This window comes from Amblyomma mixtum, chromosome 9, assembly GCF_055824585.1.
Source record: "Amblyomma mixtum isolate Tamu chromosome 9, ASM5582458v1, whole genome shotgun sequence".
Classification (NCBI taxonomy): domain Eukaryota; kingdom Metazoa; phylum Arthropoda; class Arachnida; order Ixodida; family Ixodidae; genus Amblyomma; species Amblyomma mixtum.
Genome location: NC_143020.1, coordinates 104,280,022 through 104,300,029, shown reverse-complemented (window position 1 = coordinate 104,300,029; position 20,008 = coordinate 104,280,022). Strand labels below are relative to the sequence as shown.

The following is a 20,008-nucleotide window of genomic DNA, read 5'->3' as shown; positions in this document are numbered from 1 at the left end:
TACGCGGCTCGAAGAATATGTTAATGAAACAACGGTTGTCGGAAACGCGTCATTTCGGCGGTAAAGTTCCAAACACGATGAGAGTCCTTTCTGTTCTGCGGCCGATTCTCTGACAGAGATTACATCGTCCGCAGGCGGGGCACGCCGCGCCGCTGACGAGGTCGTGCATCATGCCGATCTAACAGATAAGAGCGCTTCCGCGCTCGTTTTTATGTTTGTTTTGGCCGTCGAACATCTTTATCTTTCGCTCAGATGCACTGACAAAGTCATGGATGCTCCGCAAGAAGCTTGAAAGATCCAAATGGTGCATCGCCGCTGCCGCAGTTACGCCTAGCAGCAGAAGAACCTCCCGTCACCGGAGCTCTCCGCTTGCGCTTGGGGCGTCTTCCTTTATACTGATGCTTTGTCAGGAACTTGCATGAAAGAAAATCTCGTTTCTCAGTCGCATGCATAGCGGAGAAAGGGGAAAAACCCGGGCAGAAGCGTTGGTTCACGTCTCGGTGGCGGCAGAACGAAGGAAGAGCGTCTGCGTCCGACCGTGCGGTGGAAAGCTCGTAGCCAATGGAGCTCCGATCGTACGTGATTTGAAGGGCCAGTCGCGACGCTCGACTCGGGCGGGAAACGATCTTTTTTTTTCGTATTTTTATCAAGAATGCGCCGCTGCCGAAGTGGCTTCTGGTAGGAGAGGGTTAGGCCTACTTCCCCGCGAAAATTCAAGAGCGGGCGACGCCGTGGAGCGAAATGACGCATTCCCGAAATTCGGTCAAATTCGCACTTTTGCGAGCCACCGCGAGAGCTTTAATTGCATTTTTTACTAACTTCCCATTGGTTATCGGCATTGATTTTTTATACATAAAAGAAGAGGCCTGGGGGAATACAAAACGTAAGAAAATACAAAATCGACTTTATCGAAAAAAATCGGTTTTTTCACCCGCATCTCTCCTTAAAATATAAAACGGTTGCAAATTATTTTCATTCGTGGAAGCCACATGCACGTTAGAAGCGGGGCTTGTAGTTTTTTTTTTTTTTCATTACCAATATTGGGCGCGCGTTAGAATTGGGGCTTGAATTTTTTTTTTTGGTGCCGTAAATTGGGTGCGCGTTGGAATTGGGTAAATACGGTAAGCCTGGATATACAAGCGAAAAGCTGCAGTTATGCTTTGTTTGACGTCATGGCTGTCGCAGTTCGCGCACAATGCACTGGGAGCACCACGATAACGGTGTAGGCAAGCGCGTTATATAGCCCTCCTTCCGCACGCATAGTAACTAAGGTAAACACGCGGCTGCAACGAAAGGGCAAATGGTGGCGAGGAGGCGAGCGCGCAGGAGTAGCGGCGGTAAGGAGGCGGCGCACATACGCAGTAGCGCACGGCTGCGCCGAAAGGTCAGGCGGCGGTTGTGGCGGCGGCCGCTCCAACCACCTGCGCCTCTTCTGTGACATCACTCGGTTCTGTGCACGCGCAGCTGTGGCTAATCCTGATCACGGAGCAGACGCCAGACCCAGTGTTGACTAGCCTAGTAAAGTTTTTGCCTTCAAAAGCTGAGAGGCAACAGCGGCACTTTCTTTTCTTGAAATTCAACAGGGCTACATATTCAGAAAATACATAGGAAGACATGATAAGCCGGGCGCTGTTTAATTTCAAGAAAACAAAATGCATGACCAACTAGCCCTGCAACGCGTTTTATTTAGGCAAGAGCAGCAGTCCAAAATAAATGAACAGTCCCCTGAACAGCTCGAAGTGAGCTGTGAGGGGGGAGCGGGTTCAGACTTCACAAAAACGAATTACACAACACACGCACACATAAATGATTATAATGCAATCAGTTTGTTCAGGCCGCCAAGCACAGACAGGGTGCTACGGGCTTGGGAAAAAAACGAAGACAGCCCGCAAAAATACAGAAACGACGGATATGTCAGTACTATTCCAGAGGCAGAACTTCAGAAATGCACCCAGCATCACCGAGTGCTGCAAAGCATCCAACCCATTAACGCATGCAGTTTCCGACGGAGTAGTTACAGCTGAGAGACATGTTGGGTTCCACTTACCGCCTGGCTCGCGACGAGTGGGTGGCGAGATTCCGAATGATGAGGGCCGATGTGAGCCGTATGCTCTTGGCCAGCGCCGACTCCTTTTCATCCTGCGCAAGACACAAGACAGTCCTGTCAGAAAAAGAAGAGGCCCTGCACTCATTAGCAACACTAACAACAACATAATCAGCACAACGGCGATGGTGTCCAACATGTACGGCATAAGCGCAAACGAAGCCAAAAAGTGCCAGCCACAGCACTGAATGGTCAACTCACACCTCCAAGAATGTTGAATGAAGCCGAAACTAAAGGTGCACTGATAAAGCAATGAAAGAGCTTGGGTTCCGTCCCGGCTTAATCCAGCCATCTTATCGGGAGTTCTGGCAACTAGGTGCGAATCAGGTGAGCCCAGGTACGGAGCACCGATATCCACAGCTAAACTGGTACGGTATGGCATGCGAGGTTTAGCCTCCCAAAATTGCGCAAAGCTATGACAGATGGCGCAGTGGACGGCTCCAAATCCATTTTGACCACCCTCTCTTAAGGGGGGACCCTGGTCTTCAAAAAAAAATTTTATTAATCTAGACATAGTAATGAAATTTTCAGGCCACATGTATTTTTGTGTGCTGATTTTAGATATGTCATTTAATTTCATGTAAAACAATTCCTTGAGCACTTGTGCAATTTTTATGCAAGTATTTTGGGAAAAGTTTTGCAGAAAATTTGCTGCAGGAAACTCGCCGAAATGCATGCCACTGGGTTCTCTTGACACCAAGGAATGCAATAAGGGTAAAATTATCATCCTGGCTATCATAGAACTTCAGTTATAGGGCACTGAAGCTGCCACTTCAGAAACAGGAATACACACTTTTCTTCTCATTTCTGAAGCGACAACTCCAAAACTCTATAACTCAAGTTCTATGATAGCCAGGATGATAATTTTACCCTTATTGCATTCCTTGGTGTCAAGAGAACCCAACGACATGCATTACAGCGAGTTTCCTGCAGCAAATTTTCTGCACAACTTTTCCCAAAATACTTGCATAAAAATTGCACCAGTGCTCAAGAAATTGCTTTACACGAAATTAAATGACATATCTAGAATCAGCGCACAAAAATACATGTGGCCTGCAAATTTTATAACTGTGACTTCATTAATAAAAATTTTTTTTTCAATCAATTATTTTTTCCCCTAAGTAGTATAGCCAGGCCTCAAGAAAGGGAATTTGTTAGTTTTCGAACGTGAAGGACCAGCGGGTAAGTTTTTACAACGATGTGGAGAATTCCGTACAAAGTGTCAGATTTGTTAGAAATAGTAACATCGAAGTGTTCTCATGTGTCAGGTAAACACCCTAGGGATCGCGGAATCGCTTTGTGTTTCGAAGATTCACATTACGCTCGAAACTGAGCAAAAACAATCGACGTTTTCACTCGCGGCAAGATCTGTCAGCACAGAAACGGCGGACAAAGTGCTACCTAGCTCACTCTTGAGTGAAATATTATTTACTGCATTCGCTGCATGGTGCAAAAAAGCAACTTATTTGAAGCAAGAAGGGTGCTCAATTTGACTGAAGTAATGAAATCACTGTTAAGTGCTCCAGTTTCTCAGAAAATGCTGCAAGTTTGCCACTTACGCAATTATGCACAAAGCGCCTGGAAGGGTTAAAGGGCACCAGCGCTGCTCAGCATGCAGCCGTTTTTGCGCTTCGCCTTCACTGAAATGGGGCACTGGGATTCGATCCCACTGCACTGGGTTCAGCAGCATAACGCCACAGCCACTGAGCCACTGCTTAAGGGTCTTGAAAAAATTTTTTTATTAATGAAGTCACAGTTACGAAATCTTCAGGGCATATGTATTTTTGTGTGCTGATTCTAAATATGTCATTTAATTTCATGTAAAACAATTCCTTGAGCACTTATGCAATTTATATGCTAGTATTTTGCAGAGTTTTGAGGAAAATTTGCTGCTGGAAACTGGCTGAAATGTGTGCCATTGGGTTCTCTTGACACCAAGGAATACAGTAAGGGTGAAATTGTCTTCCTGCCTTTCATGGAACTTAAGGGGGGGATGTGGGTCTTAAAATTTTTTTTTTAATTCTTGGTCCAATCTGAATGAAACTTCACACTCTTGATAAGTTTTTTATGCTGATTTCAAATCTGCAATTAGATTTTTGATAGCTGTAGCGGTTCAAGAAATGTTAATGTTTAAAAAAAAAATTAATGGGCATTTCTTATGGGGCTTCATAGAAATTTTGTCTCTGAAATACAAAAAGCAAGTGTGTGGCCCCAATGCCAAAGACATGCTCTAGGGGGTGATGCTATCTTTATTCATTTGAAAGCAATTTATAGGCAAGAAACTGGACCAGCATTTCTGTGAATAATTTTGCTCAAATTTTCTCTCATCACTACCCTAATTTGTAATTAGCAAAATAATGTTAGAGTGATATAAATAGCATCACCCCCTAGATCTTTTCAGTACGATTACAGTGATACCATATTTGTTATTGTCGCTTAACGACAACATAGAAAAAAGCCCCGTAAGGCTGAGTGCGATGTCCAAAAACATCAAACTGAGAAAAAAGCATTTGAAGTTATAGACAACTGTAACTTTTGCTAGAATGCAGGTACAGCAATGTTAATAGCATCATTGTGTAGCTCTGCTCTTCAGGAGAAAGTTCATACTAAATATGTGACTGCAGCTTGTCAAAAAACTGGCAAAAGCATGTCATAAAGCCACATACCTACCCCTAGGATCAGCAAGAAAAACTGAATTTAGCACTTGATGTGCCTGTTTCAGTGCCCTTCAAGCTAAAGAAATGCCCAAATTGTGTAATAAAGCAGTCCTGCCATAGACAAACTGACACAAGGTTTAGGTTGAAACATAGCCTCATGTTTATTCAAATGGCTGGTGACTGTCCCAACGAGAAACTGCTCTACAGCAGACCAGGGCTGTATGCAGGGTCCTTTGCTAGCTTGTGTCGCTTAGCAAGCCTCGCCTTGGCAGCACTACTGTCGAGGTGCTCCCTTTGAGCCTTCTGCAGCCTGCTTTTGTCCTTATCGAGGCTGCGGCGCACCAAGCAGCTTCCAGCACTGTAGCCGAGCTTCTCAGCAATTTGTGTGCTGCTTCTCATGAGACCTTGGTTGAAGCGGCTGATAGCCTCAGCCACTGCTCTTTCAGTGCTGCGAAGTGAGGCATGCTGATTCTTTGGGACCTGCTCCCAAATCATGGCATGCAGGCTTTCATTGGCGTTTTGTGTGATCCCATCACTGCATCGCTGCAACAGGGCAGCATCACTCAGCCTCCTAAATACAGGCTCCAGTGCCTCGCAAACAAAGCTAGGCAGGCTGTTTTTGTGTGGCGGCGGCTCCTCATTCATAGCCATGGCCCTGTTGTATTTACACCATGAGTCCGACCCTTCGGGGCAGAGGTCATGTCTTGGTGCCTCATCTGTGGACGACATGTGCTGCAGTGTGGCCAGGACTGCTTTTTGCATGCCTGGCACATCGTGTTTGTGGCTCCGTAAGGCATAGCCGTAATAACTGGTGATCTTCTTTATCTTTTCTTGCGTGAGCCTTCCTTTGCCACCAAGTGGCTCAAATTGGGCTTTTTTCTTGTCGACAAGGGTGCGCAAGGCAGCTCCCATGCGTTTGTGTACATGGTTGATGCAGTCCTTTTTTTCGACTTTTATAAAGCCATATACTGCATCTTCAGTCAGAGCATGGTATCCCCATCAGACAGCATTGTCGTGTACCGCAGCTTGTTTTTTTTTTCGAACGACCGCTGAAACAAGCGCAGGGCTGCTTCGACTTCCATCTGGCCAGCCTTGCAGTCAACATTTTTCTGGCACAGTGGAGCATGCTGCACCAGCCAGGCTGCGTGTTGTTGTTCATTTTCTTTGGGCCCTTTTGTGCAGCCGAGGCAAAAGTTGGAAAGTACAATGTGGTCTATTACAAGACCAGTATGCATCTCAACTATGCACCCCACACAGATGTGGGAGCTGTGTCCACGAGTTAGCCAGGTGCCGTCGTAGATTACGTCGATGTTTCCTGGCGTGTTGCCGAACTCCGCATACACCTCCTTGACGCAGGCAACGCTAGCGGCCTCGCACTCGGTAGCGGTCGCTGTGCAGGCTTCTGCCATCATCTTCATATGGCCCTGGTAGGTCTTGTGGTGCAAGCCACGGTGCGATATATTCATCGCGGCGAAAAAGTCCGACAGGGCTGTCGCTCCTTTCCCGATGCTGTGAATGGCTTTCATTGCGCGCACGTTCACCTCGAAAGCCGTTATCTTCGCATCACTAGCCCCGGCCAACCTCGGTGATGAGAAACGCTCCTCGCGCAAGTCGCACGTGCTACAGGAGAGCACGAGCTTATCACATAGCCCATACTGTTTGCTCGACTTTGATAAAGTCACGCTTTTCGTGCCACACTCGGGGCGAAGCATAAGCCCAATGAAAGAGTTCACCATGGCTAAGTCCACGATCATAAATTCTGTGCCGTTTTCCTTGCCGCTGTCACTCACCAGTTCAACGTCCAAAAGCTTGAACTTTCGTTCTGTTGCGCTCTGCGACGCCAGACGCTCCTTCACGTCCGCAGCATTTCTCGCGCACTCAGCAGACTCATCAGCAGAATAGAACACTGTGTCGATGCGGTCTTGGATGCCTCCAGAAGGGCCCGCTGACGGTTCGATGACGCCAGATGTACTGCAGCTAGGCTGGCTAGGCAGAGAACAGGCCGCTTCGGATGCAACAGGCGATCCTGGTAAAGTGCTGTCGTCCTTCGGTCGTGCGTTCCATGGACGCTTTCGTTTCTTTCCGTACGCTTGACGCGTCTTCTTCTTCAGGCGAGCGTCTCCGGACATTCCGGAACGAAGCGGAAACATGATGCGTCGAGAGCACGGTCGAGAGAAACGTTCGGACGAGATAACTACAGTCGAACCCGGATATATCGAATTCGAAGGGGATCGGAAAATAGTTCGATATAGCGAAAATTCGATATACAGATATAGGCTAAAACTGCACTCCCGATCATAACAAATTGTGGCTTACCGTTTGGAACAGCCGCGAATCACATAGTATGGGCGCGCAATGTGAAAGCGCTTTATTTCGCGGAAAAAAAGATCACTAATTTTGGGCTGCTTTTTCCCCTGGGAAACGAAGTTCAAAACACTGGCCTCGATCTTCTCGAGACTGTCCAGGTGCGAGAGCACAGTGCCTTCCATTTCGGCGCAACAGCGCCGAATCAGGCTAACGCTGACGCCAGTTCAGTGGCTGCGCACGGACGCGTTTCTTCGACAACACAGTTGCCCTCGTCGTCGCTGGAGTCGGCGTCTTGAACGCCAGCTACCGCTTGAACTTCGCTATCAGCGTTAAAGTCCTCAACAGTCACTTCGGACGGAACGGCGCCGAGAAAATTGGACAAGTCGCGAAACGCGTCGTCCAAGCACTCATCGTCATCTAAATCTTCCGGACATTAATCTCCGGCCACTTCAAGGCCTGCCTTGCCAAAACAGTTGGCTACTGGGGCCTGCTTCACGTCGCGCGTTGAAACACAGGCACACACACAAAAAAAAACACGCGAGACGCAGATGGAGCGATAAGAGCGAAGCCTATGCGAGCGGCAGTCAACGCGGCTGCGAAAGAACGACAGAGGGAAAAGAAAGAGCAGGGAGAAAGATCGGCGCTCTGGGCTTCGTTTTTTTTTTTTTTTTCTGAGCTCTCTCTTTTCCCCAGACCCACGATGTGCCCACAAGCGACCGTTTTCACTCTCTCTCTTTCCCCAAGAAGCGTGGTCGCCGCGCGTCTCCATGCGGCGCTCTCTCTTCGCTGATCTCCAATGACCTTGACGGAGCACACGCCGGCGGTACAGGAGGAGAGGAGGAGTGGGAAAGCTCGCGCCGGTGGGGCGGTGGTGGTGGTAGTGGTTTATTTAAAAAAAAAAGTAAATAAAAAAAGTGAAGCAAAATAGTGTTGCCAGCCGCGGCAATTGCTATCTAATATCTTAAGCACCCGAGCTGCAGCCGGCGGAAATGAAAGGGAAAGGGAGAGGATAGTGAGGAGAAGTATAGAGGGGAGCGACAGCAAGAAAGGACAGGGGAGAGTTTTGTACACTATTTACGGGGAACAAAAAAAAAAAAGGGCCCTGCGCCTGCTGACTGCGGAAATGTTCTCCGCTGAGGCGGCTGAGGACCGGACAGGAATGTCTTTGGGGAAAGCGCACCTTCCAGGGGCGCGGCGCGGCGTTCGATATATCCAATGTCCGGCGAAAATGGAATTCGATATACAACGCAACTGTCCTATACTTTTACATAGTATTTTCAAGGAGGTAATCTGTGTGTTCGATATAGCCAATAATTCGAAATATGCGGGTTCGATATATCCGGGTTCGACTGTATCGCAAAAGCAAGACGCGCGAAGCGGCAGCCGCGGCGGCAAACGTAGAAGAAAGAAAGAAAGAATATGACGCGCCGGTCACGCCAGCCAATGGGAGGCGAGGAACGGAACGTTTGAAACGCGCGCGCCCCACGAGCCAATCAGCGGCCCGGAAGCGGCCTTCGGAAAACCTGCGACGGTGGCTGTTCCTTTTGAGCGACACCATTTTGAGAGGCAGCAAAATGCGCACAAAGAAACCAGCTTCAAAACGAGCCCAAGATGGCGGCGATCGGCCGGCTGCTTTAGCCGTGGCGCGCGCGGGAAGTTCGAACAAAATTTTTCCTTTTCGGGGCATTTCGTGGCTCCCATGGCGTTTTGAAAACAGATTTTATCGCATTTCCAGATTGAATTCAACGTTAATAATTTGACGGCAAGTGCTTGAAGGTACAAACATTCCGAAAATGAGTTTTTCTCAAAATCGATTTTTTGGCCATTTTTGACCGTTCTAAGACCCGCGTCCCGCCTTAAGTTATAGAGTTTTGAAGTTGTCGCTTCAGAAATGAGAAGGAAAGTGTGTACTCCTGTTTGTGAAGTGGCAGCTTCAGTACCCTATTACTCAAGTTCTATGAGAGCCAGGACGATAATTTCACCCTTATTGTATTCCTTGGTGTCAAGAGAACCCAATGGCATACATTTCATTAAGTTTCCTGCAGCAAATTTTCTGCAAAACTTTTCCCAAAATACTTGCATAAAAAGTGCACACGTGCTCAAGGAATTGTTTTACATGAAATTAAATGACATATCCAGAATCAGTGCACAAAAATACATGTGGCCTGGAAATTTCATAACTGTGACTTCATTAATAAAAATTTTTTTTCAAAGACCAGGGTCCCCCCTTAACTAGACCCCAGGACTGGCGCCAACATGACAAAGACTGCGACTTGCGAAACAAGCTCTACGAAAGAGCGTAGACACAGACCGAGGCATCCCGATGGTTGTAGTAGGCCAGGGCGTGCCTCCGGATGGCGAGCAGGGCGGCGTCTGGCGCGTAGCCAGGATGCGGGGGTGGCTGGGCAGGGGGCGGCAGGGAGGCCTTGCCAAACTGAGAAATCTGCTGCCGCCGCACCGCCTGGATCTGCAGCACCTGCTCATTGCAGTGCCGGTCCTGCACCACAAGAGGGAGAGGGGAACGCTCATCACCACCAGTCAGACCACGACGATGATGCTGGCAGTGGGGCGTAATAACGAGAATAATAACATGTCTGGCAGTCAACACCAAAACATTGTATTTACCCTCATGCAGTACGACCATAACCGTAAGACATGGGCCACTTTTGGCAGCAAACGGCAAAAGAAGATTAAAGTATTCAGTTTCATCGATCACATTGGCTCTGTTAAATATTGTCACATTGTAGTGACGGCAGTCCAGTGGTCAGGAAGACACCAGCAAGACTTGGAAATGAGGCTCTTTATTTGGGCTGACTTGCACCCGCAAAAGAACTGAATCACTCGGCGGCGGCGTAAGCAACAAACGTGCTCGTCGGTCGTCGAACTACGAATGCCCGCCGCTCACGGCATCGCTCAATTTAAAGCCGGCAAGGAAACTTCCGAGATAACAGGTCGAGATCATCTACAGTAATCTGGAAACACATAGATGCAGCTCGGCATGGCTGTGATGAATCGAGAGTAGTCCGGTCACAGCTCACGTCCCGAACAAAAATGATAACACCCCTTTCCTGCGGCCTTGCGCGAACGAACGGACACTACAATGATACGTGGCAATATCAAGGGGTGACTTCACTTTTACTACAAGCAAGAAAAAAAAACCTGCTTGCTTTTCTTTACATTTGAGTAAATATGGCAACTATGTGGGGAAGGAACATCATGGCGTATCATCCAGCACGCAATACATAATATTTATATACATATACACAACGCTTGCTATTCTTATACATACACACAATCACAAAATGAACAAGGGAGGGGAAAACCTCAGGTTGCTAGAGCCAACGTTTCGACAAGGGGACTTGTCTTCGTCGCCCAGACGAAGACAAGTCCCCTTGTCGAAACGTTGGCTCTAGCAACCTGAGGTTTTCCCCTCCCTTGTTCATTTTGTGATCGCCAAGGACCATCTACCGCACCCTCTCTCTACCATGGACATACACACAATGCATGATATGAATGCATGCACGCATGAACTGACAAAAACAAAGACAGGTCAGAATGGCAGCATACCCTGTGCTTTTGGTTTAGGCCAAGACTAAAGAATTATGGGTAAAACAGTGCAGCTTTGTCATGTGTCTACACCGCAGCATGGAACTGACACTACACCTCCGTCCAACATGCCACACAATTCTCCGCCATAGCCCCCCCCACTAGAAGAAATACAGTCGACGACCGAAAATTCGAACGCCTGATTTTTCGGACATGCTTGATTATTCAGACTTTTTCGCGGCACCGCGACATGGCCCATAGAGCCAATGTGTAAGAGCGCTTGAAATTTCGGACGCACCGCAGCTGACCACTCTATTTTTCGGACCTCGTTCGCACTCGCCGCCGGTACCCAAGGCGCCACATAATGTGTACAGTGGAACCTCATTAATTCAGACTGCAGGAGATATCGAAAACTTGATCAAACAAAACGAAATTCAAGCTTAAAGGGAGCCTCTTGCGACGCTGAAATTCTGCGCGAGTCGGCACATTGCGCTCGCGTGTTTTCGAATTCGTACTGTCCTTGAATGTCTTCCGCCGCACGAACTTGAACCGTAGTCTGAGTTCACGGAACTCATCTGTGCCGAGTCTTTAGTCCCGAACACGGAACGCGAATACGATCGCGGAACGCTTGATCGCAGAGGCTACGCGCACGCCGCGGCTTCCTTTCCGAGGCAAGCCGTGCGAGTTTCCTGAACTGGAAGAAGAGCTGCTCCTCTATGTGATGGAATTTCGGAATAACGGCTACGCGTTGACAGCGGACATGCTGCGCGGCTTCTTTTGGCATGAGCGTGCACCAGAGCGCAGCACCAGCTCAGGAGTCTAAGTATTTCGCGAGTGACGATTGAACGTAGAATAAATGTCGCTCATTCCCTGGTTGGTGTGTTTTTACTTTTAAAAAAAATTTTTTTTGCATATCGCGTGTATGGGCCGCACCCCGAAAATTGGCCCTCGAATCTGGAAAAAAAAAAGTGCGGCCCTTATACGCGTTTATACAGTATTTCGCGCAGCGCAATATAGTCATGAGGAACTTTAGAATGTGTGCAATACAACTGGCCGCTTTCTCCGCCATAGTGGTAATAAGTTAGTGATTTTTTCGGTGAAATTTGATTTTCCGGACTGCCCGATTTTTCGGTCGTTTTCGCGGTCCCTAGAGAGTCCGAAAAATCGGTCGTCGACGAGGTTCGCTTTACCGAACAACTACTACTCGAAGTACAATACAGTTTAGCCAGGTTTCGTTAGCCTGCCCCCCAACGTCCTGTCTTAATGTTTGTAGTCAACTTTAAAACTGCCACAGATTGCACGAACACAAAGAAAGACTAAGCCAAAGCTTGTGGAACTGATAGTGGAACATAGTGGAAATAGTGGAATATAGTGGAACTGATGCCAAAAGCCCTTACCTGGAGATGCGTGAACAGCGACAGCCGGCGACGCTTCATGTCGTCACACGACTCCCACTGGCACTGGACGTCACCTTCAGCCTCCGGTATGTGCACCTTGCAGGCGTGATAGAACACAGCACCCGGTGTCGAGAACGTCCTGTGCGAGGAAGAAACGGCGACAAAGCATGAGGGCACATTTTGAAAAAGACAAAGCGAAACAAGGTTCACACCAACACAGTCAGTTCTTTTTCTTTTTAGGTACAGAAGAAAGCTCCATCTATGAAAACGACACGAAGCACCTAAACTTCAATTCCAGACAAGCCTCCATGTTGGCTTCGGTGAGGCTCTCTTTTACAATACCTACACTTAGGCTGAATTTAACCCTGTAATGCTCTTCACATCACCTATATCAGAGAGAGTAAAAATATGAATAACATTCAAGTCTGCTAACATAATTGACAAAATGATCTCTTCCATCATATCTATCAAAGCAAGGTCAAAGTTTTTTTGCGGTTTAAGAGGGGTTTAAGGCTCCAAAGTGACTCAGGCTACGAGGGCTACGTAGTGATCAGGGCTCTGGAAATTTCAATCGCCTGGCGTTCCTTAATGTGTACTGACATCGTACAGTATGCGGGCCTCTAGAATTTCGCCTCCATAGAAAATTCGACCGCCGCAGCCGGGATCGAACCGGCGTCTTTCGGGTCAGCAGCCGAGTGCCATAACCACTGAGCCACTGCACCCTTTGTAGCTGTATGGATGCCCTTGGGTGGATGTCAATTAGTAATTACTCCCTTATTACAAATCTACTCCACCTTAGGGGATTCCCCTAAACATTAGACCATGGCCACAATTACTTAAATCAGGCAAAAGGTCCCGACATACACATTTACAATTTACCAGATTGGTCACTTGTGATGTGATGATGTTAAAGAATTGCCACATAAATGTCTGTAGCGCAGCGCATATATTCATGAAGACTAACTTACTCAGAAACACCGAGATTGTTGTCAATGAATCATGGCAACAAAAAAATGACTAATGCAAGACTACTGCTGGGAAACATCAACCTGCCTCCAGCCTCATAAAATGAGTCTTTTTAAAGCACTGGCACAGCTTTTAGTTACCAGAATATACCGAAAGAGGTTACAAAAAAAAGGGGGACAATACCAAAGTCAAGAGATGACCACGGAAAGCACCTTCAAGCTTGTTAAAGGGACACTAAAGGGGAGTAATAAGTCAAGCTAGACTGAAAAATTAAAGTCACATGATAGCAACTACTACGTCACTTTTACCAAAAACAGAGCTTTGATAAGCCCGAAAAATTGTGCAAAAGTGAAGAACACATGCTGACACCACTTGCAAATTCCTGCAACTGCAGCCAGTGACGTGATTTCTTCACCAGCCGAAACTGGTTCATCATTTACTGATGCAGTGCTGTTTCGCCCTCAGTGGGCAAGTACAGTTGAAATATGAAAAAGACCAGCGTGATGTCCATAGCCAAGAATGGGAAGTCTCATAATTAAAACGTCACAAACCAAACAATGGACAGAGAGACAAGGCACAAACGTGAGTGCAGTTTTTAGTCTCACATTCAATGCACCCATCCCAAATGTAGCCAAGCTGACAAGTGCAAGCTCTCAATGGCATTCACGCTTGAAAGGGGCACACCTTTGATTGGCTGGAGTGATCAGCTACAGTAGCCATTCAACAACGCAAGTGTTTTTCTAGCAATGTTTGTCACATCATTGCTGCGTCATCCAAAGCTTTGTCCCTGCCCTCGGATGAGTATTGGTTTCAGTTTGCAGTTTTAGCTGTGTTAAAAACGGTCACTTGATATTTCTGAAAAATGGTTCATCACCATCATCATCAGCCTGACTACACCCACTGCAGGGCAAAGGCCTCTCCCATGTCTCTCCAATTAACCCTGTCCTTTGCCCAGTTGCGGCCACCGTATCCCCACAAACTTCTCAATCTCATCCGCCCGCCTAACTTTCTGCCGTCCCCTGCTACGTTTGCCTTCCCTTGGAATCCACTCCGTTACCCTTAAGGACCAGCGGTTATCTTTCCTTCGCATTACATGCCCTGCCCAAGCCCCCTTCTTCCTCTTGATTTCGACTAGGATGTCATAAACCCGCGTTTGTTCTCTCACCCACTCCGCCCGCTTCCGATCTCTTAACGTTACACCTATGGATTAAAGCAGCTACAGCACTGGTGTGCTGCAACTTCATTCCTCTGTACCCGCACTCTCTGCTGTTGCCTCCCTCCCCTCAACGGCTGCTTGTGGAGGCAGAGAGCCATTGCAGGACGCGTGAGAGATCCCGAGCATGCTGAACAACCAAGACAGCCACAAAGCCTTGCAAATCCCAAAGGAGTATGTCGTACTCACAAGAAGTTAAAAAAAAAAAAGATGCGGAGTGTTTTCGACTACCACATACACCACCAGTTGATACATTTCTCTGCACTGGTGCCGTACAAAGCCTAACAGCAGGGTTCTACCAAGTCCTCTTTCCAAGTGGTCGCCATTCCCCCCCCCCTTTTTTTGCTGCAGTACAGGGTTTCCTTTTTGGTCAAACTGTCAATCTTATTGCAGCATTTACTCTTTTGCTGCATTACAGACTTTTAGCGAAATATGCTTGCGTGCCTGATCTGCTAAGTCGGCAAACGGATGGGCCACTCCGTTCTGTCTGCATGCGGACCTGGTGGAGTGTGGAGCATGTGGAGCAGCGCTGCTAAACCAGCCAATCCAGCATGGCCAACGCCAATTTGCACTCTCCAAACAAACACTCGTGTTGCATAATAACACCTAAATTGACTTGTTTTACATGTCATAAAATGTTTACACCAGTTTCTTGTTTTGCAAGAGGACTACTATAAGCCAATTTTTTCCACCGTTTTGATAAAACAATCCCTGCCCTCTAAGCACTGCAAATACAGTCGCCGATTTTTCGAACTCGACGGGACCCGAAAAATGGCCCAAATAATCGAACAGTCCAATAATCCAATAATCAAATGGTCCAACAATAGTCGAACGTGAACTTAAAAAAATACACTTCTCTGCGGAAAGCCGGCTTTCGAAATAGCGAAAATCGCCGCTCCCAATGTTCCGCCTACAAGTGATAATATTAGACTATCTGAGTCTAATCACCATATCACATCATGATACCAGATAGTGCGATTCAGCCGCGGTCATGCCGCAAATGAATGCACTTGTTGCGCGAAGCAACAGTCAGTTTGCATGGGGCAATGACGTTCATGTAGACTGAGAGGTAACCCACGGAACCTGCAAGCGCCTCCAAATGCAATCTCGCCCCTTCTCCCCGTCTACCGCATTTGCTGCCCCGCACCGCAGGGTGCGTCGTCCAAGCCGCGGCAGACGCTGCAGCTGTCCTGCTGTACCTTTTCAATGCGATCGTGCGCCCTTTATAGGCCATCTCGAAGGCAATGGAGAGCATCCGATTATCACAAATGGAAACAATGGAGAACAAATAGCCAAGCCTATCCAAGCCAGTCCGACTGCGCCCGCCGAGCAGATTCCGTTTAAATCCAAGATGGCGCCTTTCGCGGTGGCGGCAAACGGGTTGGTAGTGACAGCGATGCCCGCTCGCGTCTATATTAGGCCGAAATAACAAACTTTCGGTTCAAAAGTGATCATCACAATGTCTATTTTAGTCCGAAAATTCGAATTTTTAGACTCCGCAAAGTCCGAAATATCGGTCTTGAAAATGTACACGCTCCTATGAGGTGCGCGACGGTTCTTCAGCGAAGTCCGAAATATCGGTCGGAGACTGTACTTCAGCAAAGTACCAATTTCCTGACCTGTCAGCTTTCCCACGGAAGAGCAGAAAAAAAAAAAAAGAAAGACAGCACGTGCTCACCGGTCACAGCCTTTCCATTCACAGTTGTAGACCAGCTTCGCCGCCTTGTGATGGTGGTGGTGGTGGTGATGGTGACCCGCTGCGGAGGGCGTCGCCGACTTCTTTTCCGCGTCAACCGGAACTGTCTTCACAGCCGCCGCGGTGGCAGCTTTTGGTTCCGCTGGTTGCGTGGACACCGGGGTCGTCGACACCGCGCTTGCTGTCACCGTTGTCACGGGGTTTGAGGGCAATGTTTTTGTCGCGGAGGGGGAGGAAGAGTCCACACTGCTCAAGAGTTTCACCAGGTTGGGCTGCGGTACCGTCGTTGGAGTGGATGTAACTACCCGCACCGCTTGCGGTGCTGTTGATGTTTGCTGCTGCTGCTGCTGGTGTTGAAGTTGCTGTTGAGGTGTCTTCTGAGCCTGCACAGCCTGATGGGTACATGTGTGCTGAACCACCGCCACCTGTTGCTGCTGCTGCGGCTGAGTTGTACTGTTTTGCACTGCACTTTGCTGAATCACACCCTGCTGAACAAGGACGTGCTGAGCCCCCGACGACACAGCCTCAGTTCGGGCCACAACCGTTGACTGCTGCGGGACGGACGTTGTGGTGACAGCCGACGAAGTCTGCTTCTCTTCCGCGTCACCCGCTTGGAATGTCGGCGTCGTCTCACACGCATCTTCCAGCCGGAGCCGCTTGGCACAACTGCCGCCACCGCTGGCGTCTGCCTCCGCGGGCCGCTTTGGGGGCCCCGTAGCCAAAGCTGCGTCAGCGGCGGAGCGTGAGATAGCTTTAGACGCGCTCTCCACTGACCCTACTATGTCCTGGATCGGCGACAGGTCTGACGGGGTCACCGCCTTCACAGTGGTGCTCGTCCCATTAGTCACTGCGACGTTGACACTCTCTGCTTGCGTCACGGCGGTGGACGACGACGGGTCCGCATGCTGCAGCGCCTCTTCTTCCACGCTGCCGTTTTGAAGCGCCGTGGGTTCCATAGACAGCGGCACCTTGCCCTTGTCCAGCAGACCGTTGAGGAGCGGCGAGCTCTTGTACACCACACTCTCGACGGGCTTTGTCTCGACGGCGGTTGCCGAGGCAGCTGTTGTGCTCGGGAGGATGGAAACGCACTTGTGCGGAGTCGCCGCGGAGGTGACCACGACAGGGTTCGTGGCCGTGCCATTCTCGCCAATGTGGTTGTGGACGGGCTGCTCCGCGGGTGCCATCTGCTGGCTGGCAGGCGTCTCCGACGGAGGCTTGCTGCAATCTGGAGGCATCGAAACTTCCATGACAATGTCGCGCTGGAAACCATTGGGGCGAGTCGATACTATGAGAGGTCCCCTGCACAAAAAGAAGGCAAAATTAACACCGCAAAAGCCTATCCACACTCACTCAAGCTAAATTTTTTTTATTGCCCACAGCTGTACTTATCACAACAGCGCTGCTAACTAACCAGAAACTAACAGTGCTATCATTATACGGCCCTTTAGACGCCCTTTCATGTTCAACATGAAAAAAAATTGGTCAGAATTGGACAGCATTTGAAATTCAACTGCATTGCCAACTGCAAGAAGCCATGTCCAAACAGGCTCCTTGAAGATTAAACCACATCTTAAAAGACCAAGAACTGCCAAACTATTCACCTCAGCAAAGAGTTAAATTTTAGCTGAAGGGAACAGGGGTAAAACAAGCAAAACTAGAAGCAAATTCGAGTAACAAAAGTTACACACTGAGCGCTCAAAAGCAAACCAAAGAAATCCATTTACAGTACAACAGATGCCACACCCATCAGCTATAACGGACGCCACTCATCAGTACAACGAATGCCCATCCATCATTATAGCTGATGCTCTGCAGCTATAATAATACCGACAGACAGAAACATCCCGGCCAGGCAGCTAATTTGCATCAGACATGTTATATTTCCTGCATCTCAAAAAGCATCCGTCAGCAAAGCACTGCACACTCACCTGGCACCGGCATTGATGGCATTGGCTACGGCTTGGCTTCTGGCCAAGAGCGCTGTGCCCACAGCGCCGGCCGGCAGCTTGCCCTGCGGCCGCACGACCAGCATCCCCGTGGTGATGCCCGTGGCCGAGTTGGGCACCATCACAATAGTGGCACCCGGCGGCAAGCCGCCCGCCGAGGCCAGACTCGCAGCCAGCGACGTGCCCTGCGCCACCACCGAATTCGAAGACAGGGCCGAGCCCATGACCATGGCTGGGCTGCCGGCCAAGTTGGAGGCCAAATTCGGGGCCATGACGACGGTCGGGTTGGGGGCGCCCGAATTCAGGCTGGACGCCAGCGCGGAGGAGCCCACCACCACAGTCTGATTCGCAGCGAGCCCAGAGGCATTCGAAGCTAGGCTCGAGGCCAGAGTCTGGCTCAGGCTCACCGCCGACATGGAGGACGGCGCCGAGCTCTGGATGGAAGTGGAACCTAGAAGGGGTGCAGAGACCGGCGTCGAGAAGGTGACCTGCAGAGGTGCCTGAACGGGCATTGAAGTCTGGACCGAAACGGTGGGCATGGTCGAAATGGAGACCGGTCCCTGTCCGGTCGACGCCATGGACACCACAACCTGCGCCGGTGCTTGAACGACTGTGCCCGGCTGTGCCGACTGGATCAGCACTTGTCCCGTCGCTGTCTGGACTTGAGTCTGCAGAGTTGCCTGGCAGATCTGTGTCGGGACTTGAACCTGAACCGGGGGCCGAACCTGCGTCTGCACGACCGGGGTCGTCTGAACCTGCACCTGCTGCGGCTGGAACTGGGTCTGCATGACAGGATTTGCAACCTGCACCTGAACCTGCTGTGGCTGAACCGTTGTGCTCGGAACTTGCACCTGAAGGGTCCCAGGTGGAACCTGCACCTGAATTTGTCGCTGTGTTTGGACTGTGGCCGTGGGAACCTGGACTGGCTGCTGCTGCTGCTGCACCTGAATTGGTGCCGATGATGAGACTGGCGCCTGCTGGGTGACATTTGTTGCAACCTGCACCTGGACATGGGGCTGGGTTTGAACTGTGGTGGCCGGAACTTGCACTTGAACTTGTCCTGGCTGTGCCTGAATCGTTGACGTCGGAACCTGAACCTGAATTTGAGGCTGCGTGTAAACAGCCGTTGTCGGCACTTGCACCTGAACCTGTGAGTTAACAGCCGACGTGGGGACTTGCATTTGAACCGGCGACTGCGTGAGGACAGCCGATGTTGGGACTTGCACTTGAACCTGAGGCTGCTGCGCGTGAACTGTGGGTACCTGAACTTGCACGTGTGGCTGAGTGCGTGGCAGCAACATGGGGCTGGGACTCTGTGCCTGAACTTGGGGCTGGACTGGACTGTGGACCGAAGCCTGCTGCTGGAGCTTAGCCTGCAGGGCTGATGTCAGGCAGGACGTCTGTGTTGTCTGGGCCGAAGACAGTGCTGCGGCAACTGCGGTCACAGTCGATGCGGCTGCGGATGACGTGCTCGAGGCGAAGCTGAAAGACTGCGCTGAGACCGCAGGTTGATGATGCTGCTGATGGTGGGAGGAGGAGGTGGAAAGGGAGGCCGCGGCAGGGTTGACCTCCCGTCGCACGGGCTCGGCCACTCGGGAAGGGGTCGCGCTGTTGGCCAATACGGGTGTCCCGGCTGTCACCGGTGTCGCCTCTGCATCCGCACTCGTCGTCGCCACCACCGCCGCCTGCTGCTGCTGCATCTGCTGCTGCCGCTGAAGGTTGCGGGACACCTGGGCGTCCATCGAGACAACGAACACAACTTGACATGCCGTACTTACTCGCGTAGTTTGAGCAGCCTTAAAGGGGCTGCGAAACACTGTTTGGGGGGATACCGGCTATACTTCAGGTGGGTTCTTTGAGTCACACAGATGCTGACTCAAAAAGAATTACAGGAATCGATGCACAGGAACGGGAGTTATTCAATGAAGAAATTTCAAAATACAAGCGAACAAAACGCTGCCCTCAACTCGATTTTGGCGGGGCTTCCCACTCCTATTTCGCTCTCCCAATGACGGCACCTGGCGCAACCAATCAAAACAGCCGGCCAGAGCACATCGCGGAAGTTTGTACTCCATGGTTGCCTGCTCTCTGTAACTCGTTCTTGCTGAGACTGGCAGCGTCGTTTCCATGCCAGAGCGCCCCTGGTGGTGTATTTTTATTTTACTTGCTTTGCAGG

The 20,008-nt window shown here is 49.7% G+C and overlaps 1 protein-coding gene across 3 annotated transcripts in view; it reads right to left on the bottom strand.

Annotated features, from left to right (window-relative positions):
- The window catches only part of Bap170 (Brahma associated protein 170kD), an 81,612-nt gene that overhangs the window by 4,233 nt on the left and 57,371 nt on the right, over positions 1 to 20,008 (bottom strand). For all 3 annotated transcript variants that reach the window (XM_089561059.1, XM_089561060.1, XM_089561061.1), the window contains 5 exons: positions 17,815 to 19,562; positions 15,869 to 17,185; positions 12,012 to 12,150; positions 9,380 to 9,565; positions 2,048 to 2,139 (listed from right to left, as the gene is read on the bottom strand). In XM_089561059.1, coding sequence (XP_089417185.1) covers positions 2,048 to 2,139; positions 9,380 to 9,565; positions 12,012 to 12,150; positions 15,869 to 17,185; positions 17,815 to 19,562 — 3,482 coding nt within the window. The remainder of the gene's footprint in view (positions 1 to 2,047; positions 2,140 to 9,379; positions 9,566 to 12,011; positions 12,151 to 15,868; positions 17,186 to 17,814; positions 19,563 to 20,008) is intronic.